Raw genomic sequence first — 24,129 nt, 5'->3', positions numbered from 1 at the left:
CTGAAAGCTATGAATAGTGCGTTCCACAACGGACCGACGCCGGCCACGCGCTAAATGATACTGGATTTTCTCCGGTGTCTGGGAGCCATATAAGAATAACACCACCTGATAAGAATAAGACCATTATATTATTACAGTATAAGCAGCACTTGAGTTGAAATAAAAACAGTCAAAATCGCCCCCCTCTTTCCATACTTTATGTCATTTTTTCAATGAACGTGGTATTACTGCTATTTCAAGGTGCGAGGGGGCACGCACACATGCAATGACATTTTTACCAAGTTACTGACACTGAAGTCACTGACGAGGGGATGCTAAAATTGTCCTCTTATGATAAAATCCACCACTTCCCCTGATTTTCTTTTACAACTTGAATAGAGTATAAGCATTTGCCTGGTTGGTTGTCATGATCAAACGTTACAAATGCAACTTACCGAGAAGCCACTCTTCTCTGCCCTCTCCCACTTCCAGACGAACGCCTACCCTATAGCACTTGTCTTAATTCAGCCGCTATAATTCAGCCTCTATCACAGGCGTTAATACAAGCCTCATTCACCTGCGTTCATTTTACCTGCGTTGGTATTTATAGAAGGAAGCACGTACGCAACTTTAAACCATCTCAGCCCATTTTATAAATAATGCTCACGTCCGTTTAGAAAAATGTGCTTACGTGAAAGTCAAAGATGACGTTCAATAACTTTTTTATAAATGAGGCCCCTGAGGTACACTGGTCTCTCAATGGGAACTTGTCGAGAGAAAGCAAGTCAACGTGGGGTTTTAACCACGCCCCCTAGAGCTAACCAGGAAGTGTTCCCACCCACGTGCACAAACATTTCTAGAGTAACGAAACTTCGCTCTTTCTCTGCTGCCCAGTCTGGTTAGTGTGTATGGCAGCAACATGGCAGACAGCACGCACACGGTGAGTTGTCCAATCTGTCTGGATCTACTGAAGGTTCCGGTGACTATTCCCTGTGGACACAGCTACTGTATGCGCTGTATTAAGGGCTTCTGGGACCAGGGTGATCAGAAGGGGGTCTACAGCTGCCCTCAGTGCAGACAGACTTTCACCCCAAGGCCTGTTCTGAGGAGAAACAATATGTGGGCTGAATTAGTGAAAAAGAAAGAAAAGAAGATACGTTCCAAAAGAAAGAAACAACAAAAGAAGACAGGACTCCAAGCTGCTCCTCCTGCTCACTGTGATGCTGGACCTGGAGATGTGGCGTGTGATGTCTGCACTGGGAGAAAGCAGGAAGCCCTCATGTCCTGTCTGGTGTGTCTGGCCTCTTTCTGTGAGACTCACATCCAGCCTCACTATGACTCTCCTGCCTTTAAGAAGCACAAGCTGGTCGAAGCCTCCACACAGCTGCAGGAGAAGATCTGCTCCCGTCATGACAGACTGCTGGACGTTTTCTGCCTACTGATCAGCAGTGTATCTGTTATCTGTGTTCCATGGATGAACACAAAGGCCATGATACAGTCTCAGCTGCAGCAGGAAGGACTGAGAAGCAGGTAAGAACCTGAGCTTCTCGTGACTCTGATACATGTTGAACAGATCGAACAGAAAAGGACAATAACTTATTTTGATTGAGGACAAATTGGACAATATCACATCATTTTACAGTACAGGTAAAGTGTGAAATAACTCTAAATATGTCTTATATTTTAGATTCCTCAAAGTAGCCACCCTTTGCTTTGTTGTTGTTAATAAAATATATAATAATAATATTTAATATAATATGTGTTAATAATAATATGTTATTATATATATATTGAATATTATTATTATATATTTTATTAACAACAACAATTTCTTATTTTATTAACAACAAAAAAGCAAAGGGTGGCTACTTTGAGGAATCTAAAATATAAGACATATTATTTCACACTTTTTTGTTAAGTACATCATTCCACATGTGTTCATTCATAGTTTTGATGCCTTCAGTGAGAATCTACAATGTAAATAGTCATGAAAATAAAGGAAACACATTGAATGAGAAGGTGTGTCCAAACTTTTGGCCTGTACTGTACTTCCAGAGATCCAGTCTCTTCCACACTACTGTGTTTGTGTATTGGAGAGGGTAAAGGATGTTGGTGTTATTGTTTTACAAGCTGGTTCTTGTCAGATAGGGAGAATTATCAACTCATAACACCCTGCATTTCCTGTCTGGCTTTCTATTCTCTCTGTCTGTGTTCGAAATGGCATACTAGCATACTGCATACTAGCATACTCAATGAGTATATACTGCATACTAAATTCATAATAAGTATGCGAAAACCAGCCGACCGTTTACACTGCAGTATGCATACTGCCTCCCAGAATGCATTTCGCACCGGCCGGTCGTGGAGCGGGGATTTTAAATCATCCATTGGCTAAAAGCTGTAGGCTAATTTTGACTCTACAAGTGTCATTTTATGAAGTTTTAATATGTTTTAAGGCGAGAAAGTAGCCATATATATTCCAAAAATGTGTCCAGTTTATCAAAATAACCCGTTTATATATCTGATCTGACGTTTTTACTTCTGTTCGCGCTAGCTACGTTACCTTAGTTACCGTGGATACCAGTAGACACTATTTAGACAGGAACGTCGGAACTTAATAGCTGAACAAGTTGTAAAATGATTTGGGGGCCCAATACCTTTAGCTAGCTACGGTAACTAGCTACGGTAACTAGCTTACTATTGTTGTCTTGGCAGTTGGTAAAAGAACAGGATCATCTGAAGCTACAATTCATAGCTTTCATGTGACGTCACAGCATAGTGGAAACGCCCACCTGACGGGCAAAAGGCACTTTTTGCGGGCAAAACCCACGGGCAAAACCCACTTTTTGCGGGTTAATAACTTTGATTTCCCGTGGGTTAGGAAAATAATTCCAACGTGACCGGATAGAGTAGAAGACAGGGAATCCAAAACTATTTGAATGGAGTCGATCCTCCACTCCTATCACCGTGGACACAGCAAGGAGCGAATTCCCGGATATAAATATTCCCTCGCCTCGCTGACAGCGGGAGTTGGGAGTTTCGTCCAGTAGCCGGTGAACGCCTGGTTGATCGAGTTTCATATTAAAAGTATATCTTCTCGGGGTGTCAGCGCGGTGGTTAAGGGCTCAAAATGACCGTATACTGATGGTGAATTTAGCAATAAAAGTCTTATGTTTGTACCACCTCCATAACCGGTGTTATTCACGGGAAAAGCCGGTCAAGGAGGCACCCTTTGCAGGTCAATAACTTTGATTCTCCGGGGGTTAGGAAAATAATTCCAACGTGTCCGGATAGAGTAGAAGACAGGGAATCCAACACTATTTGAATGGAGTCGATCCTCCACTCCTATCACCGTGGACACAGCAAGGAGCGAATTCCCGGATATAAATATTCCCTCGCCTCGCTGACAGCGGGAGTTGGGAGTTTCGTCCAGCAGCCGGTGAACGCCCGGTTGATCGAGTTTCATATTAAAAGTATATCTTCTCGGGGTGTCAGCGCGGTGGTTAAGGGCTCAAAATGACCGTATACTGATGGTGAATTTAGCAATAATAGTCTTATGTTTGTACCACCTCCATAACCGGTGTTATTCACGGGAAAAGCCGGTCAAGGAGGCACCCTTTGCAGGTCAATAACTTTGATTCTCCGGGGGTTATGATAATAATTCCAACGTGTCCGGATAGAGTAGAAGACAGGGAATCCAACACTATTTGAATGGTGTCAATCCTCCACTCCTATCACCGTCGTGTATCTTGATAGTTCTTCATGGGTGAGGTGGTCTAAATAGTAGGCAGCCATGTTGAGCGATGTTGCTATGATACTTTTTGCCCGTCAGGTTGGTGGTTGCTAGGGAAGAAACCACGTGACTGAAAGCTATGAATACTGGGACCTTTCATGACTGGGCTACAGGCAGTCAGATACCAGGCCAACGTGTGTGTGTGTGTGTGTGTGTGTGTGTGTGTGTGTGTGTGTGTGTGTGTGTGTGTGTGTGTGTGTGTGTGTGTGTGTGTGTAAGACACGAATAAACTTTTCAAGTGGCATCTTTGTAATCATGACGACGTGGTCATGTCTAAGAATGCATTTCACCATGTAATTTCCCAATATACTGAAAATACCACTGCTCATCCGTGACCAGACTTAGCTGGGGTGCTGCAGCTGAAGAGTATCAAATAGAGTGCAAAACAACAGCATCTGCACACTCAAATATGTGCAAAAAACTATGTTTATTCGATCTTTCGGTCTCCAGGCTATCGGACAATGTAAACAACAGCTGTATGACAAGTTTATATGACGCAGTTTGACGAGACTGAAGAGACACACAATGCATTTTGGGGATTTATTACCCCAGTAGTGTCCAGCCATGGAATACTCAAATATTTGGCAAAATCTAGTATACATTTCTCGCATACTGTACAGTATGAACGCTCTCGCATACTCAAATGTACGTCATATCTAGTATGAGTAGTATGCTAGTATGCCATTTCTAACACAGCCTCTGTCTCCAGTAACAATCAGGAGATCTGCCTCCGTGACCTTTCATAGTCCAGCGTCCAGCCTTTCTTCATCAGCAGATTCTAAATGTGATTCATGAAACCAGAAGTGTTCTTTCAATGAGTTATTACTTTTTTTGTTAGTTTGTGAAATCATTGTTTATCATCATTCAAGCAATGTAAATATGCACAGTATTTATTAAAGTGTGTTTGTCTACAGAAGCAGCTGGGGATGAGTCAGCAGAAAGTCCAGCAGAGAGTCCCGGAGAGAGAGAAGGACCTGAGGGAGCTCCAACAGGGTGTGGAGTCTCTCACAGTGAGTATTGACCAGAGGAGACGCACCATTTCACTACTCTGCTCCAGTCAGCAGGTCACACTCCAATCACACACTCTCTGTCTCTGTGTGTGTGTGTGTGTGTCTGTCTCTCTTTCTCTGTCTCTCTGTCTCTCTCTCCCTCTCTCTCTCTCTCTCTCTCTCTCTCTCTCTCTCTCTCTCTCTCTCTCTCTCTCTGTCTCTGTCCTAACAGCGCTCTGCACAAGCAGCAGTGGAGGACAGTGAGAGGATCTTTACTGAGCTGATCTTCTCCATTGAGAGAAGGCTCTCTGAGGTGAAGCAGCTGATCAGAGCCCAGCAGAAGGCAGCAGTGAGTCAGGCTCATGTACTCGTGGAGCGACTGGAGCAGGAGATCGCTGAGCTGAGGAGGAGAGACGCTGAGCTGGAGCAGCTTTCACACACAGAGGATCACATCCATTTCCTTCAGGTAACGACACTGCAACTACCACTCCATGTATCCTCCAGGTCACTACACTGCAACTACCACTCCATGTATCCTCCAGGTCACTACACTGCAACTACCACTGCATCTGGAATACTGAAAGCTGCTTCTTGTTCATGTAATTAATCCTCTTGTTTTCTCCGCCGGCTGTCTTTCTGCCTCTCAACTCTACCTCCACACCCCCCCTTCTCTCTCTTTCTCTCTCTCTCTCTCTCTCTCTCTCTCTCTCTCTCTCTCTCTCTCTCTTCAGAGTTATCAGTCTCTCTCCAGTCCCAGTGTATCTTCAGACGTAACCAGCATCATTGTCCGTCCTCTTCAGTACTTTGGAGATGTGAGTGAAGCTGTGTCTGAGCTGAGAGAGGAACTAGACCCCATCCTAAAAAAGGGATGGCCCAAGATCTCAACTACAGGTGGGCTTTAAAAGTCCTGTATTCTCTTCACACAAACAACTTCAGACCAATTTAATGACATTAACATAAACATGTTTATAATCTGAATGCTCTCTCTCTCTCTCTCTCTTTGTGTGTGTATGTGTATGTGTGTATGTGTGTATGTGTGTATGTGTGTATGTGTGTGTGTGTGTGTGTGTTTGTGTGTGTCTCTACTGTGAATTTGGTAGATGTATTACTTCCACCAAAGCCCAAGACCAGAGCCCAGCTCTTACAATGTGAGTCTCTTTATCCTGAAGTAGCTGACATTCTCTCTCCATTGATCCTCTCCACACACCTGAGATATAACTAGAGAGGTCTAGGAGAGGCAGAACATCATCAGAGACAGACTCGATATCTGACTCTCCTTATTCCTCTGATTTGGTCTCTGCTCTGTTCTTCTCCCAGATTCCTGTCGGCTCACACTGGATCCAAACACAGCAAACAGCTGGCTCTTTCTGTCTGAAGGGAACAGGAAGGTGACATATATGTACCATGCCCAGCCATATCATCATCCAGAGAGATTCACTACCTATCATCAGGTGCTGTGTAGAGAGGGTCTGTCAGGACGCTCTTACTGGGAGGTTGAGAGGAGAGGGGCGGTTGAAACAGCAGTGTCATATAAAGACACAAACAGGTCAGGTGGTGACTCTGCATTTGGATTCAATAACAAGTCCTGGAGTTTATGCTGCCTGAGTGATGGTTATAAATTCAGACACAATAAAGTAGAGACTGCAGTATCAGGCCCTCAGTCCTCCAGAGTAGGAGTGTACCTGGATCACAGGGCAGGTACTCTGTCCTTCTACAGCGTCTCCTCTGACACAATGACCCTCCTCCACAGAGTCCAGACCACCTTCACTCAGCCCCTATATCCTGGGTTTTATGTTTTTAGTAAATGGGCTGAGCTATGTTTTTAGTAAATGGGCTGAGCTGTGTGAGCTGGAGTAGAGGTTTCTACAGGTTAGATGGTTCCTCATTTAACCTGTAGAAATATATTTCTCTGTGATTTGGTCTAGGGGTTTAATATTATTATTATTATTATTATTTAGAGGTTTAATGATTTCCCTCTTCTATGAATCTCAGAGGATTGGCTCTCAGATTGAGCTCTCTCTGTAAAGTCTACAATGTGAGATTATTGATGATGTCACTAATCTATGATGTGGGATATTCTCTGTGTTTGATTTTGCAGAGTCATCGTGTTATACCTTCATCATTATGTACATATTTGATGTTATTGTAGAACAGTTTTTTTCACTACCAATAGAAATGCTGCATGATAACATGTTTCCCTGCTGTCCTACGTGTATTCTTATTGATTATTACCTATTGATCTATTCCCTCTCTAATGTGAACTACTCTCCTCATCGTCATCAAGGTTGACCAGTTGTTCTGTTCAGTTGTACAGAACTATGTTGGTCCAGTCTTTCTGATCTATTTGAAGCCCAGTAGAACAGCCAGCTACTGGATATGTGGGATTGAAAATGAACCTGAATGATCATGTATCATCAATTAACATTAAAGAAATCCTCAGATTGAGAAATGTGTTAGTGTTCTTCCTTTTAGTTTGCATGGCAGGTTGTTGAATAGTGTAGAAGTGTTGATCTTCTCTCTATATCCTAGGTTTCCCTTTATATTGTCACGATCCAACTGTTCCTTGTTGTCATGGTAAGCTCAGGGGGGTGTTGATTGGCTACCCAGGGTACATGGGGGAGTGGCTTGCCTGTTGGCGGGTCTCTCGAAAGGTATATTGACAGGTGCTCATTTGCTACCTGGAGAGTCGAGAGAGTTGAGAGTGGAGTTAACTGAGAAGAGAAATACTGATTGAGACGCCTTATCTAGAAGAGAACCCCTTGGACAATTATTATCAAGACTATTACCGTGTGGAATATTGGATTACCCCCGAGGTCGTGTTGTGTCGTGTCCGGTTTTGTTTGTTATGTTATATGTCAATACTGAATGGGAAGGAAGACCCCACTGAACGAACGTGCGGGCTGTTCAGTATCCCCGCGGACCACGCCACGATACATCGGAGCCAGGTAAGCCATTTCCCCTTAAACATCTACCTGAGTGCTGTCAGCTAACCCTGAGCTAATCTACCTGTGTCCGGCCTCGGCGCTGTGTGGGAACGAGCCCATTGACTATCAATGTACGCACATTGCTCTTGGGTCGTGACAATAGAACAATACATACAACACATTAGAACGGCAAAGACAGTGAAATATATATATAGAAAGTAAATAGATAAACATTTAACACGGTAATAGACGATGAATATGAATTCATCCTTATGAGTGCATCGTCGTGGATACAGGGACACTAGCAATGTTATTCTTCTTCTACATGCTAAGCGCTGTACAGAAGTGGACTGTCTGAGTGTGAGGTAGAATAACACAGGTGTTTCATTATGCTCCATAGACCAGAAGGCTACAGAAGGAGATCGACCAGGAGTCCAAACCCAAAGAAGCACCCGTCTCATCGGTCAGTACATAAATAAACAACAATCATTGCCGTTGCTTTTTACTTCTTCTTTTTTATAACCTCAATCATTATGATATTATTACAGGATGGAAGTGGATGGAACAAGCTTACATGTGTAACAAACATGCATTCCAACATTTAAACAGGCCCTCAAAACCCACCTCTCCAAGCTCGCCTTCACCAGTTAACCCTCTCCCCCCCCCCCTCCCCTTCCCATGTGTCCCCAGCACTACCTTAATTAGGCCCCTATACTTTCTTTTATCTATTTTTTTGTGTCTTTTATTATTACTACTCGATCTTTTTCAGTTTGTAAAGCGTCTTTGAGTGTCTAGAAAAGCGCTATATAAGTCTAATGTATTATTATTATTATTATTATTATAACAAGCATGTGTCTCTCCCTCTCCAGGGCCTTGGCCAGTGGGGCTCCGCACAGTTTGACAACGCAGACAAACAGCAGAAGTTCCTTCGGTTGATGGGCGGCTTCAAGAAGAGCAGCCAGCCAATGGCAGAAGGCCCTGGGCGGGCCAACATGGCGTTGGGGAAGGACGGGCAGCAGAGTTTGCAGCAAGGGCTTCTGGGGGAGTTTGAGCGTGCCCAGTCACGCCGCATGGACTTCGGTGGCAGGGGGGCGGGACTTGGGTTCTCTGCTCCGTCCAATAAGAAGTTTGCCATTGATGTCAACGCCACTCGGTCGGTCAAATTTGATGACTGAGACAAGAGGAATCCAGATGTGTGTGTGTGTGTGTGTGTGTGTCTGTGTCTGTGTCTGTGTCTGTGTCTGTGTCTGTGTGTGTGTCTGTGTGTCTGTGTGTGTGTGTGTGTGTGTCGATGGTAAGGGAAGTATTACCTGGGATGTTTAGCATCGTGTGTGTGTGTGCTCACGACCAACCTGTGTTCCTTGGGAAGGCATGTTTGTGTTGTGTGTGTGTCTATGAGAGGTCTACCCATCAGAGGACAGACATCTAGAAGAACCCTGGACTCTCTGCATTGGAAGAGGACTCACCCAGGGCTGGTCTGGACCAGGGACTAACTAGGACTATACGTTTAGCACAGCTCAAGTAGCCTGTACTGTATTTGACCGAGATCTGATTGTGATTAAGGCTACACGGCTCATTGTATAATGACTTGTATGATAAAGCAATTCCTTAAAACCAAACATGACTTTAAAACATGTATGGTTGGTTGACTATAAAGTGTGTACTATTAATGTTACAAATGTGGTCAAAATGAGAACTAATTGTGTTTTGTCACATAGTCTACAAATATCTATTGACAGCTAGTTCCGTCCATTAAACGCTTAACAACAGTACACAAGGTTTATTCTCTGATTGAATATCGATTATCACCATTCTGATCGTTCATATATATGACCATAATTATATACAGGGTCACCACTATCGTCTCGTCATATCAAGTGAGTTTCAACCATGAGGGGTGTTATACTTAATAATAATTATTATTATTATTAGTTTTTTTTAAATTATTATTAGGGTTATTTTTCTTCCAATAAGTATATTTGAGTTCAGTATTTTCTGTAATATTTGATCTGACTGTTCAGGAGGATACAATTTAAATTAATTAAATGATGGCTTGTTTTAAGAAGGTTGATACTTAGATACTGAGTATTTAATTTAATAAATTATTTATTTTCAACATATCGAAAATAATACATCTGAGAAGGGCCAATTCACTTGCATGTTAGACAAACAACTCTCGGCCTTTTGTAGTCCATCAAAAGTTGCTGGCTAGTTCCACATAGGCTATTCTACAGTAAATCCATGCACCCTTGGAAAGCTGCCCATCGACATCTACAATAACATAAACATATATATGTTTAATATCTGTCTGATCAATGGCTAATGAGGCGAAATCAGCTAGAAGTTGATGCAGTGGATCTGTCAGGACATCCAATAGTCGCCATGGGCAACAAGCCAAACCTCCGAGAGAGCAACAACCCGCTGTTGTTGTTGTTGTTGTTGTTGTTCTGCTGCTCTTTGTTTTCTGTACAATGTCATTGAGTTTGAGAAAGGCGCTTTTTAAATCAAATCTATTCTTATAATTATTATTATATCTACAGTGTTTTTGCGGGAGCGGGAGGAGGGAAAGCAAGCAGAGCGCACTGAGCGATTTGCGCAAGACCTGTATTAGCTTGCGTTCGTAAATTTGCTCTGGAAATCTGATCAGCACTCATGGAATGCCTCTTGTCCAATCAAATTACTTGGTTTCTTTATGACGTTGAACCCAGTGTGCCCTCCGGCCCTCTCAGAGCTCATTTACGAACGCAGCCTTAGCTTTCGGACTGTTGCTAGGGCAACAATATAATGTCTTATAATTGTAATTTAATGTCTTAAAGGCGTCTGCTAAGTGCCAAAAAATCTAAATGTAAATGTCTCTTCCACTGTCTCTCTAACCACCTAACCCATCACTGTCTGTCTTCCACTAACCACCTAACCCATCACTGTCTGTCTTCCACTAACCACCTAACCCATCACTGTCTGTCTTCCACTAACCACCTAACCCATCACTGTCTGTCTTCCACTAACCACCTAACCCATCACTGTCTGTCTTCCACTAACCACCTAACCCATCACTGTCTGTCTTCCACTAACCACCTAACCCATCACTGTCTGTCTTCCACTAACCACCTAACCCATCACTGTCTGTCTTCCACTAACCACCTAACCCATCACTGTCTGTCTTCCACTAACCACCTAACCCAGTGGTTCCCAAACTTTTTCAATCAGGCCCCCCTTGGGTAATTGGAAATATTTTCGAGCCCCCCCTAACCCGGTTCCCACCTAGATTGATATAATTAATTGTATAAAGTTGTAAAAACATTACATTTTCTCTTCTAATAATAACAAGACACATACAGTATATCCAACTATAGTTTTATATTTTATTATGGTTTGAAAAGGAACATAAGTGCTTGGCAAATGATCCTGTGCCACTGAAATATTCAACATATCAACATTAACTAATTTCTACTGCATCACTATTCTTACTCCTCACATTTCTATCACAATTACGATCAATGACTTGTGTGTGCTTGCTTTGCCTTGCAAATCTTCTCAAAGCGGGGTTGTTGTTTTGAGACTGCCACTCTCAGTTCATTCTCAATGTTCAACTTCGACCTGTATTTGCTTTTGATAGCAGCAACAGCAGAAAAGCCTATCTCACACAGGTACGATGTTGCAAAAGGCAGCAGTATTCCCACAGCTTTCTGTCCAATGAGAGGGTAGTCCTTCTCCACTCCAATCCAAAACCCAGCCAAAGTCGTGGATGTGAACTGCAGCCTCATGGTTGACTCTGAAGTCATGTCGATGTACTGTTCCTCTTCCGCAGTGCTGAACATGGCAGGTGGTGGTGCAACAAATGGATCTCTAATCCAGTCGTATTTGGCACTGTCATCCACAGAGAAGTATTTCTGGAAGCTTTGTTTCAGGGCTGAGATGTGCTCTCTCATACATGGAACCACTGTGCTCTGCAGCTCATTGGTCTCGATGAATGCCTTCAGATTCCCAAATGAGTCGATGTCCCCCTGTTCAAGTCCCCTGCCCCACATGTCCAGTTTCCGTGTGAAAGATTGTATCCTGTCTGCCAGATGTGGAAGGTGTGTGTTGTTGCCCTGCAACTGTAGATTCAATTCATTGAGCTTCTCAAACATGTCGCTTAGGTAGGCCAATTTCATGAGGAAGTCTTCATCATTAAACTTGCTGGCAAGTTCGTTCCCTTCCTCCTCCAAGTAGATTCGGATCTCATCTTTCAGCGATAGCACCCTGGACAGCACCTTTCCGCGAGAGAGCCAACGCGACTCGCTGTGAAATAGCACGGCTGTGTGCTCGGAGCCCATCTCCTCGCACAAAGCGGAAAAAATGCGAGCTTTCAGTGGTCTTGTTTTTATGTAATTGACGGTGGTGATAACATGAGACAAAACGTCATTCAACTCTGGACTCAGCTGCTTTGACGCGAGTGCCTCCCTGTGTATTATGCAGTGAGTCCACACTGCTTTCGGTGCAACGCGCTTGATGAGCGTCTGGAGCCCTCCCCGTTTTCCTGCCATGGCCTGGGCACCGTCGGTGCATATCCCCACACAGTCCTCCCATTTCAGATCGGCTTCACTCAGGTATTTGTCTATGATTTTGAACAGTTCATCAGCTGTTGCTCTGTTTGGGACATAGTTGCAAAATAGCAAATCCTCGCTCAAACCCTCCGCATCAATGTATCTGACATACGCTATTAACAGACAGTCCTTGTTACTATCTGTGGCCTCGTCTACCTGGAGCGCAAAGCGTTGGTCTTTTATTTTCTCAACAAGCTGCTCTTTCATGTCTTCTGAGATGTCATTGATGCGTCTCGCAATAGTGTTGTTTGACAGGGGGATAGCTTTGAGTTTTTGGGCTGTTGCCTCGTCTATCATATGTGAAACCATATCTATTGCAGCAGGGAGTATTAACTCCTCAGCGATGGTGTGTGGTTTTTTAGACTGGGCGATACGATATGCCACTTTGTAGGAGGCAAGTTGAGCATTAGACGTAACAGATGCTGTTTTAACGAAACGGCTCTGCTGACCACGGTATTCTTGGAGTTTTCTCTTGAAGAAATCGAGGGGCTTCTTCACATCAGTCGGGTGTGTGGTCTCCAAGTGACGTTTCAACTTGCTAGGCTTCATGCTTTCTGCCGCTAAAGTTTTGAGACAGAGGACACACAGTGGTCGTTCCTCCGCACCGACCACATTAGACGTGAAGCCCAGGGAGAGGTATGTATCGTCATACTTTCTTGACTTTGGCTTTGGGACGTTTGTCATGGGCTCCTTCGCTTTTCGTTTAGCTTCTGGCTCTTTCATAAACTTATCCATTGTTGTTGTTGCTGCTAGATAGCTGGAGGAGGGAGTGCGCGCGTCAATGACGTGAATGGAGCGCGCGTCAATGACGTGAATGGAGCCCCCTCGCTGCCTCTTTGTTACAGTTTATGGCCTGCGCTCCATTCAGGTTCTCATTTTTATCATCCAACGCCCACAACACCCCTGATGGTAACCTTAAGCAAGCAGTGTTTGTTTACAGCTCTTGTGTGTGCATTTTTTCCCCCTCCCATTATTTCTGCGCCCCCCCTGCAGTACCCCCGCGCCCCACTAGGGGGTCGCGACCCACAGTTTGGGAAACGCTGACCTAACCCATCACTGTCTGTCTTCCACTAACCCACTAACCCATCACTGTCTGTCTTCCACTAACCCACTAACCACCTAACCCCTAACCCATCACTGTCTGTCTTCCACTAACCACCTAACCCATCACTGTCTGTCTTCCACTAACCACCTAACCCATCACTGTCTGTCTTCCACTAACCACCTAACCCATCACTGTCTCTCTTCCACTAACCACCTAACCCATCACTGTCTCTCTTCCACTAACCACCTAACCCATCACTGTCTGTCTTCCACTAACCACCTAACCCATCACTGTCTGTCTTCCACTAACCACCTAACCCATCACTGTCTCTCTTCCACTAACCACCTAACCCATCACTGTCTGTCTTCCACTAACCACCTAACCCATCACTGTCTGTCTTCCACTAACCACCTAACCCATCACTGTCTGTCTTCCACTAACCACCTAACCCATCACTGTCTGTCTTCCACTAACCACCTAACCACCTAACCCCCTAACCCATCACTGTCTCTCTTCCACTAACCACCTAACCCATCACTGTCTCTCTTCCACTAACCACCTAACCCATCACTGTCTCTCTTCCACTAACCACTTAACCACCTAACCCATCACTGTCTGTCTTCCACTAACCACCTAACCCATCACTGTCTGTCTTCCACTAACCACCTAACCCATCACTGTCTGTCTTCCACTAACCACCTAACCCATCACTGTCTGTCTTCCACTAACCACCTAACCCATCACTGTCTGTCTTCCACTAACCACCTAACCCATCACTGTCTGTCTTCCACTAACCACCTAACCACCTAACCCATCACTGTCTGTCTTCCACTAACCCACTAACCACCTAACCCATCACTGTCTGTCTTCCACTAACCACCTAACCCATCACTGTCTGTCTTCCACTAACCACCTAACCCATCACTGTCTGTCTTCCACTAACCACCTAACCCATCACTGTCTCTCTTCCACTAACCACCTAACCCATCACTGTCTCTCTTCCACTAACCACCTAACCCATCACTGTCTGTCTTCCACTACCTCCACAATGTCTCTTCCACGACCTCCACTGTGTGTCTCTTCTCACAATGTCTCTCTTACATTAAAATGTTTGGCATTTCGCAGACGCCGTTATCCAAAGCGACTTAGAACAAATACATTTGACTAAGTGAATCATCTATCCACCAGTCATATCAGGAAAAAAGTCATCTATGCTCAGTTAAAAAGGACGAGTTACCTCAGTTATTCATTCTTCTGTTCGCTCCTTTGTCAAATGTTTCTTCTGTTTGGTCGTGCTTCAGTTATTTAGTTCTTCCGTTCGTTCATTCCTAATTCAGTTATTTAGTTCGTCCATTAGTTCGTAATTCAGATATTTAGTTTGTCCGTTCGTCTGTCCACCCGTTTTCTTCTGTTCGTTTATACTCCTAAAATCCAACCCCTCGTCCACGTCGTAGGAGGTGGAAACGGATAAGTTACAGGTGACATTTACCTCACTAGAAGAAGCACCTGTCATTTAGCTGGCAAACGGGGCACTGGTATTGTAGAAATACTGAAATTCTACTAGTGTTGAGGGCAGTTGAAGACAACAAGGATACATTATATTAGTTATAAGTTATATTTTCTCACTAGCCTTATTGTAAATCTTTAAGCTATGGTGAGGTTTTTAAATCAATTGTATTCTTTCACTGTTTTTGTTATTTCTTTGTGTACCACAGCTTGTTTACATAAAAACAACGATGTGTTACCAGGGGCTGTGTTGCCATGGTGGACAGCTTCTTGTTGCCATGGTGGACAGCTTCTTGTTGCCATGGTGGACAGCTTCTTGTTGCCATGGTGGACAGCTTCTTGTTGCCATGGTGGACAGCTTCTTGATGCCATGGTGGACAGCTTCTTGTTGCCATGGTGGACAGCTTCTTGTTGCCATGGTGGACAGCTTCTTGTTGCCATGGTGGACAGCTTCTTGATGCGTGTGTACAAATCAAAAGACTGCATGAAGTTGCAGCAGCGGCTTCGATGGAGTTGCCCCTTAGCGCTGTCGTGCCAACCAAAATCAAATCAAATTGTATTTGTTGTTTACCGCATACAGTTGTAATAGAACATAAATGTTTTTGGATCTTGCGCCACACTCAACCAAGTAGCAATAACAATTCAATAAGAAGTAATAAAATGACAGTGTGATTGTTTTTAGGGGATTGGAACCTTATTGTGCCGAAGGGATTGGATGTCTTATTATGTTGTTAAATGTTTATATTAGGGCTGGGACGCGTTCATTTCAATTAATTTATTACAGAAAAAAATATTTTAATCAACAATTTTATTTATTGATTTATTTTAAATTTATTTTGCTATTTGGCCAGCCCTGCCACTTCTGTCCCTTGTGATAGACTTTTCTCCCTTGCAGATAATACAGATAGCAGCATTGAGCTCTGAAAATGTAAACAGGCAAATTTGTCTCAGCAACTGGCTGAAAGAGAAGAAGCAGAAGAAGTAGCAGTACAGTTTTAGATGGCACTTGTGACTGTTAAACTGTTGGTCTGTTTACTATTTTGACTGTTGGTCTGTGTAGCTAAAATAAACTGGATTTTGCTGCTTTTAAACGCATGTATATGTCTATTCATTGATTCACTCGTATACCAAATCCATTTGAATTTAAAACTGTTGCTTCTCGTGTCAAATATTGCTTTTGCTGTCCCATTACTTACACTGGGCCACTGTTTATTTATAGCATGTGCACAGACTATCAGTAGTTAGCTCAAAGCCAATTATTTACATTGTAATATCAAATAGTGCACATACATTTTAGAGGTGTCCTAATCGCACTATTCTGTTGGCCTCCATCAATGCAGTTGCTATGAGAGCCGCTGATGCCTTGGTAGCAGGTCTCAGTCTTATTCAACAGTCGCATGGCATCCGTCAAAAGGAAGTGGAGAGACCTGTAGGGGAAGCTTCTCTTATTGAAAAATAATAGATCAGAATAAGCCTGGATTTTCCTTTAGTGACGTTGATGGAATACCCCCTTGACCGCTTTGTTGATCTTATCATAGAAGTTGAAGTCGCTGGTGAAGGTTGCTATGGCAATGTTGTGCTGCGCGCCGGCCCCAGGGAAGAGGGTTCCAGCACGTCCGTCGGTTCTTCCAGGGCTCAAAGTTATCATGGTCTGCCATTACTTTGTTACTTTATTAGTGTGCTTGCTGTAAACATAAGGATGGGCAACTTGGATGGCATGGGGCCCACAGAATTTATGTATTGACCAACAGGGGGCCGCAGACTCACTTGGAAGACACGCACTCACAAAAATGTTAAGCTTTTACCTTACACGTTCAATATCAAGGGATGGCGTTTATACTTGGTTTAAATACCCTTATATGGGTTTCGGGGCCAGCACACTTCACAATTTCCACAGAAATGGTACCTCTCTAGTTCAATTGTCTTACCTCATCAGAACCCAAAATATTTGCTTGTTTTACTCCATTGTAAACAAACACTTTCAAAGTATGGTTAAAACGATCATTTTAATGTCATGAATGTCCTTGCATCCTTTCCTTGATTGCATTTCTCCTGACACATCTTGGCCGGTTGAGGGGCAAGGTACAGCTACAGATCAGGGCGGTGTAGTGTTTATGTTGAAAGAAACCAAACATATATCACTACTAAATACTATGTGGAAGAGTTGAAGCAAGCACAAAATAATTACATGGACATTTCACATGTTTTATTAGAATAAAGTAAAAAGGAAGGCAGTATAAGGAAGGAGCACACATTTACTCGAACACACTGTATATTGAATTGCATGCATTTGATTAACTCCATTTCATGATGGTGATCCATTTCAAACATTTGGCTTAAATAAGTTGAGACAACTTGTCATGGTTCTTCAATAACAGTCTGACACATCGTGGCAGGTTGAGCGGCAAGGTACAGCTACAAATCAGGGAGGTGTAGTGTTTATGTTGAAAAGAAAAATATATAACTACTGAATCATATATATATATCACTACTGAATACTGTGTGGAAGAGTTGGAACTACATGAAGCATATGCTGAAAAAACATAAATGGCTTTTGATATGGCATTATAGCTTTATAGGAATATCATATATATATATATCGTAATAGGAATATCATATATATATATATATATATATATATATATATATGATATTCCTATTACCGTTTTGCTTCATAAAACACCAGAGATATAACAAAATGTAAACCTGAAGTTGATTCATCAGATGATGGCAGAGTGCTATTCAATTCAAACAGTTTCATATATTTCTAGCCTTTGAAATAAATGTGTCATATGTGTATTGAATGTACAAACAACAATGTGTGCTTTGTCACAGATATAGCATTGTTGTGAGAAGATAATGAACCCTGTAAACAATAGCAGCAAAAAGTTGATGCACAACCTGAAAATACGAATATGACTTAAAGAACACCACTACAGTCAACGTGGTGACAAGGATGACTGACTTGTCATTCCCAATGCAGATGATCTAAACACGCCTGATCCTGCGTGTCCTCTGTGTAGTTAAGCTGGTTTGAGTCATGGCTGCAAAAGAGAAACATATTTGTAAACGCTTTAAACTCTTATGGCAATAATGAACCCTACACATCTTATCGTTTATCAAACAATACCCTCAACAATGATTGGCTACTTTTAGAATTGATCACAATCACAGTCTAGTCTCTGTCATCATTTCCATAGTGCTTAATAAAAACACTGCATACTGCTACAGTACAGCACAGTATGTGCTGAATGTTTGGACTTCAGTGGATGATTTACTGAAAAAAGTTTGAATAACACTTATTTACTTCAGGATGGATCTTATGGTCAGCATGGTAACACTTTGTGATGTTAGAATTATAAGGTTCTATCTCAATTTTTGGTAAAAATTTAGTTTTTTACATAATCTGATCCAGTAGGTGTTTATTAATGCCTGTGTGGTGTTATTTTTTTTAAATGTTGACATTTTTTAGTTAGTAATTAAGAAAATACAAAGGTTCCATCTCATAAAACATAATGGAATGTAAAAACTTTGACGCTCATTATCTCTGAACTGCCCTAAACGGAGATAGAACCGTATAATTCTAAGCTCACGACTTGACAATCTACATTTCAACTTGGCCTGTTGACAGTGAATGCTGTACCTGGGAAGTCCAGCGTGTAGGGCTGCCTGTTGAGAGTGAAGGACATGGATCCCTGAGGGTTTTGCTGGTACTGTGTCTCTATGTCAGCACTTGACACTGAGCACTCCTTCTGTTGAGACAAAGACCATATTTGATTTATTTCTTTGACATTCTGATGACAGGATTCAATCCCTTGAGATGCATCGTCTTGTTTTCGAGGGGGTAGCTACGGCATTTCAAATGCAGGTGGGAAGAGAACAAAACAATAGGGACCATGAACCACACAGTACTACAGGACATACAGTATCATCAGAGATGGTTTCAGGAATTCTGTACGATTGATTTATATTGTGTATTAAGTTTCATAGATCAATAATACTTACCCAATGTGTGTGTGCAAGTACATGATAGATTACAGATTTTATTAATTTTGACTGCCAAAATGCACTACACCAACAATTATTTAAATAATCATATTATTTACCGTTCCAAGAATCATGTTTCATGCGTTTTGAGTACAAGTTCCTTTCGGAGTATTAACAACATTGGTAGTCTCTGTAAAATGAGTCTCACACTCTGTTTGAAGGTGAACCACTTTCCACTCCCCCCACACTGCCACTTAGGTGACTGGCCTGCTGCTGAGGACACGCTCATTCTCTGGACACCTGACGTCGCTCGAACAATTCTGTCCAATCAGAGAGGGGCATCGTCAAATCAAGATGTTTTGGGAATCAATAATCATAAATCAATAGTCATTAAAGATGACTATGCACGCAAATCAAAACACCGCCGGTAGATGTTTGCTATTAGCGACAGAAGTCTTACAGATTGTGCCTTTACCTAACTGTAACTCACCCTGGTCCACTTTGGGGGGACTGGTACTTCGGACGACGAACAACTTTTCTCATCCGCTTGGCACTCACCTGACGCATTTCTGACAAATAAACACACGGAAATAACGAAATAACAGCCAATAAGCACACAGACTGCATCGCATTTGTTCAGCACAGATACAAACACACCACTCCAACCACATTCACAAACTTGAAATATCTAAATGCACCCAAACTTGTGTGAAAAGGTGCATTCTGGGATGGTTGTGTACGGGTTCTGTAGCCTAACTGACAGACCTCTGAAGCGGATCTCATAGACGTCGGTGCCGATGTTGAATGTGAAGGAACTTTTTGGGTTACTCTGGTACTTTTTCTCGATGTCAGAACTCTTGGCCGGGCCTGGGTTTCCCTTTGAATCCTGTGTCAGAAAACACATCCAATCAGTCGCTAAACTTTCTTTACGAACCACAGGAATTCAACCTAACCTAACGGCCATTAAGAATCACGACTTGAAGAATTCATGTACAGCAGAAAGACCGCAGCAGACCGTTCAAGTGAAGAATTGCTCGTTGTCTAGATACAGATGAAGCCTATCGATATATACAGTATATGGCTACACTCTGGGTTGGTGCCTGGTAGTCTAACCTTTCCTCCAAACTTCTCCCAGCCACGACTGCTGCCGTAGTACCACATCCACTTTGTCTGCTGGCCGTCCAAACGCCTCACGCTCAGATTATTTTTACCTCTGATCCTCATGGCCTTGAAATCAATACACACTTCCCTAGAGAGAGAGAGAGAGAGAGAGAGAGAGAGAGAGAGAGAGAGAGAGAGAGAGAGAGAGAGAGAGAGAGAGAGAGAAAAAAAAGACAGATGAGAGAGAGAGACAGAGAGAATAAATTAAGAGAAGATGTGAGAGGCTGTACTGATCAATTAACCACTGTTTCAATCAGTCTGTTGCCGTCGTCCTTCGGGTGTACGTCCTTGCCTTACCCATAGGGGGTGTTGTAAATGTTGATCCCTTTGGTGTTGGGCTGGGAGTACTGGGCCTCCAGAATGTGGTCGTTGGCTACGTTACACCAGCCTTTCCCATCATCCAGCTGCCATTGGTAGAGCCTGCCATCATCAAGCTGTATATCTGACAGAGGGATATAAAAATACATATTGGGACATTGTTCAGTCAACACACAGACAAGCCAGCATATACACAAGTCAGCATACATTACTTTGTGACCTTAGAATTATAAGGTTCTATCTCCATTTTTGGTCAAAATGTAGTTTCTTTACATAATCTGATCCATTAGGTGTTTATTAATGCCTGTGTGGTGTTATTTTTTAAATGTTGAAGATTTTTTAGTTAGTAATTAATAAAATACTATGGTTCCATCTCACAAAACATAATGGAATGTAAAAACTTTGACGCTCAATATCTCTGAACTGCCGTAAACGGAGATAGAACCTTATAATTCTAAGCTCACGATACAGTACTTGTAGGTACATTAGGGAAGTCAATGTTTTCACTACCAGTAAGTCAACGTTTCCAAAAGTGAACATTACGTCAATCAATAGACTCAATCACTTCATTCCTTCGTTAATTTCACACACTCCTTAGTGATTTCACTTACTTCACACACAACTAATGCATGTCATTGACACTGTAACCCCACATAGACAGCCCTTAGAATGTCTACCTCTATTTTATTTACTATTGTTCAGCACTTGGATGCATTCAATGTATGACTTGTGCTATATAAATAAAGTGTGATTGATTGATTGATTGATTGATTGATACCCTTTATCACACACTAATCGTGAGCTTAGAATGATAAGGTTCTATCTCCGTTTAGGGCAGTTCAGAGATATTGAGCGTCAAAGTTTTTACATTCCATTATGTTTTGTGAGATGGAATCTTTGTATTTTATTAATTACTAACTAAAAAATGTCAACATTTTTAAAAAATAACACCACACAGGCATTAATAAACACCTAATGGATCAGATTATGTAAAAAAACTCAATTTTGACCAAAATGGAGATAGAACCTTATAATTCTATAATTCTATAATTCGCTTTATCACACACTAATGTCATTTGTACCTGTAGATGACGATCTCCTGCCCCTGGCTTCCCCCCGTCTCTCATTAGAGGCGGATCTAGGGCTTTTGGGGTGGTTGAGGTGACAGTTGGCTCCATCGCGACATGTCCCCCTCAGGGCGTACTTGCAGACATGCAGATAGTGGCACTTCTTCCCACTCCGGCAGCCACCTTGGTTGTAGAACCTGCAGGGCTCTCCCTGAGCCTGAAACCCCATACATACAGCATCAATAATTGAAGAGATAACATTGTGAACGTAGACACAATATGACTCAATTATAAGTATAAAATCACCTACGTTAACATATTATCATACCATTATATAGTATATACCATTATATAGTTCATACTCCCTATATGTGATGTTCTTCCCACATCAATTCCTATGATTGGCCCGCCCTCCCTAAGTAATATATATGTTACGGTACATGTGGGAATACGGTACATGTGGGAAAACTAGGGTTAGGGTTAGGTGCTAGGGTGCTACATGCCATTTAGCTGACGCTTTTATGCAACCCTGTCAGGACACTACCACGAACACCAGGAGGCCCATGGGAGACCTCTCTATGTCCCAATAAACTGACCTGGGGTGGGGGTGTGGTAGGTGGTGCTGAGTCTGGCTGTGGTCCTGCTGAGTCGTCGTTTGAGTTCTCATCTGTGTCGCTGCTCTCTGAGTCGCTCTCAGAGAGGCTGAATTCCTCTCGGTAGGACTGGTCGTCTGCAGAGGAAAACATCCGATTATTTATTATTTTATATCAGAAATAACAACCGGGCCCAGAGGAGAGGTTCATTGTCATGCAAGGAATGGAATGAGGAAGGTTACCTTTCCTCTTTCCATTCCATGGATGACAATGAGCCTGTCCTCCAATGTCTGTCTCCACTGGTGTTTTCCACAATGTGCATGGATAGTGAAACATAACTAAACAGGTGAAAGTAATCTCACAAGCATTGCTTGCATTGTCCTTTAAATTTAAATCAATTGCGCCGCGGACACTTAGGGCCGGTTTCACAGACAAGGCTTAAGCCTAGTCCTGGACTATATCACACTTTCAATGTAAAATCTCCATTGAAGATGCTTTTTAGTCCAGGATTAGGCTTAAGCCTTGTCTGTGAAACTGGCCCTAACAGTAGGATAAATCAAAGTGAAACCACGGGTGGAGTGCTGTTGCGTTGTATTTAGACATCTAAATACATCATTTACTATCAACAAGTACCATAGTCAGTGTGACAAGAATGAATAGAATAGAAGAATAAAATAATAGAACAGGCGAATTAGATGTGAAAACCGAGTAAACAGATTCCAAGCGAGAGCTCACCGTTTGTGCTGCTAGACGCCATGGGGAGATGTTAGGTTTCGTTTTCGTTTTCGTTGTAACTTTAGGTATTTCCAGTGACGATTCCAAAATCATCTGTTAATAAATAACAACTTGCAACTTGCATGCTGGGAACTTCAGTAAATAAACATTTAGGTTCAATCAATTCAATCAATTTGGGTTACTTTGACTGTACCCACAACATGGTATATGTATTAACAGGGCTCTCAAGTTTTGAACAGAGTTCAGAGTGAGATTTTGGCGGCGGCGGGGGGGGGGGCGGGGTCTGATCTGATAAATGACATCAATTTGTAAAAAAAAAAAATATATATAAAAAAAAAAAACACACACACACAGTCTCAGCGTCAAAGGATATGGTCTTCTCCCACGTCGACCAGTCTGTAGCCACTTCGAGATGTGATGATCAATTCAAATAATCTGTCCTCTTCTGTGTAGCGAGCATCTGAATCAATAGCTCCAGTCAGCCCGTGTCGTTGGAATCAGAACGTTGTTTGTTGTAGCGGGAATATCAAAATGTTACCCGGATACAGCAATGCTATTATTTTCTGATTGGCTGTTGTTCTGTAGCTATATTATTTTTTTTTTTATTAGCTGGTGCGTGGCCTTCTGAACTCTAGGGGAACCAGAGGGAACTCACTTGATTCTCTACCTGTTCTATTTTTTTTTTTTTAAATAGCGGCGCAACTTGGTGGGCGCCCCTGGTAATTTCTCTGTGTGAGAAATACAAGGTGTGGCGTGTGAACGGATTGAAATGCGTGTGTCTCACGCCCAATGCGTGAGACTTGAGAGCCCTGTTAGACTTAGATTTAGACTTATGAATGAATGAATGGTCATTATTGTCATTAATACAGTACAGGTACCATACAACTAAATTTAGGAGGGGGGGCTCCCCTGGTGCTTGGAAAAAAGACTAAAAACAAGAGGGCCAAGGGTAAAATAAAAAAGGGAAAAGGTAGAGTTTGTGTATGCATGGCTGGCAAATATGTCATTTTTAAATGAGTCATGAAACAATAATTTGTATTTGTACATTATCTAACTAAGCTAATTCAATTTGTCATCAATCAGTTACATTTGGGGAATAAAGTAACTTTAGGACTGAAGTTTCATAAAAATTGTGCCAGTGGTGTCTGAGATATCACGTGTGACATTCAACAATTTGACATTCAGATGCACTGTCCCCTCCCTGATTTCAACTAGGGGGACATTCTTTTTTAAAAAACATTTTATTTGATTATTTTATAATAATAATAATAATAATAATAATAATATATAAAAATAAAAATAAAAACTTTCTTTCATCTTCTATCACAACTACTGCCAATGGCCCCTGGCCTGAGCTAGATTACTCTTCCTGCTACAATTGGTGAATTGATGATTCACTTGCTTAGTCAAATGTATCATTGTAAGTCGCTTTGGAATAAGGCGTCT

General features: G+C 42.3%; 1 protein-coding gene and 1 pseudogene across 2 annotated transcripts; one reads left to right on the top strand and one right to left on the bottom strand.

Moving 5' to 3' along the window:
- The first annotated feature begins 898 nt into the window (after window positions 1-898).
- On the top strand, window positions 899-8,860 carry LOC308162438 (tripartite motif-containing protein 16-like; annotated as a pseudogene). The gene is made up of 8 exons: window positions 899-1,509; window positions 4,687-4,782; window positions 4,994-5,227; window positions 5,493-5,652; window positions 5,850-5,909; window positions 6,079-6,554; window positions 8,086-8,148; window positions 8,555-8,860. The product of its transcript is annotated as a tripartite motif-containing protein 16-like (transcript).
- An 8,637-nt stretch (window positions 8,861-17,497) lies between these two features.
- Window positions 17,498-22,708, bottom strand: LOC308162100 (uncharacterized protein). The gene is made up of 10 exons (XM_080536201.1): window positions 22,684-22,708; window positions 21,952-22,085; window positions 21,371-21,572; window positions 20,268-20,412; window positions 19,923-20,058; window positions 19,575-19,695; window positions 19,300-19,378; window positions 19,018-19,129; window positions 18,466-18,574; window positions 17,498-17,866 (listed from the first exon to the last, which is right to left on the bottom strand). Exons 1-10 carry the CDS (start codon window positions 22,703-22,705, stop codon window positions 17,811-17,813), a joined length of 1,116 nt encoding a protein of 371 aa, XP_080392327.1. The 5' UTR covers window positions 22,706-22,708; the 3' UTR covers window positions 17,498-17,810.
- Window positions 22,709-24,129: the final 1,421 nt, after the last annotated feature.

Source organism: Nansenia antarctica (assembly GCF_963989245.1).
Source record: "Nansenia antarctica genome assembly, chromosome: 7".
NCBI lineage: Eukaryota > Metazoa > Chordata > Actinopteri > Argentiniformes > Microstomatidae > Nansenia > Nansenia antarctica.
The sequence above is the reverse complement of the archived record's forward strand: the minus strand, read 5'-3'. Positions and strand labels throughout refer to the sequence as shown.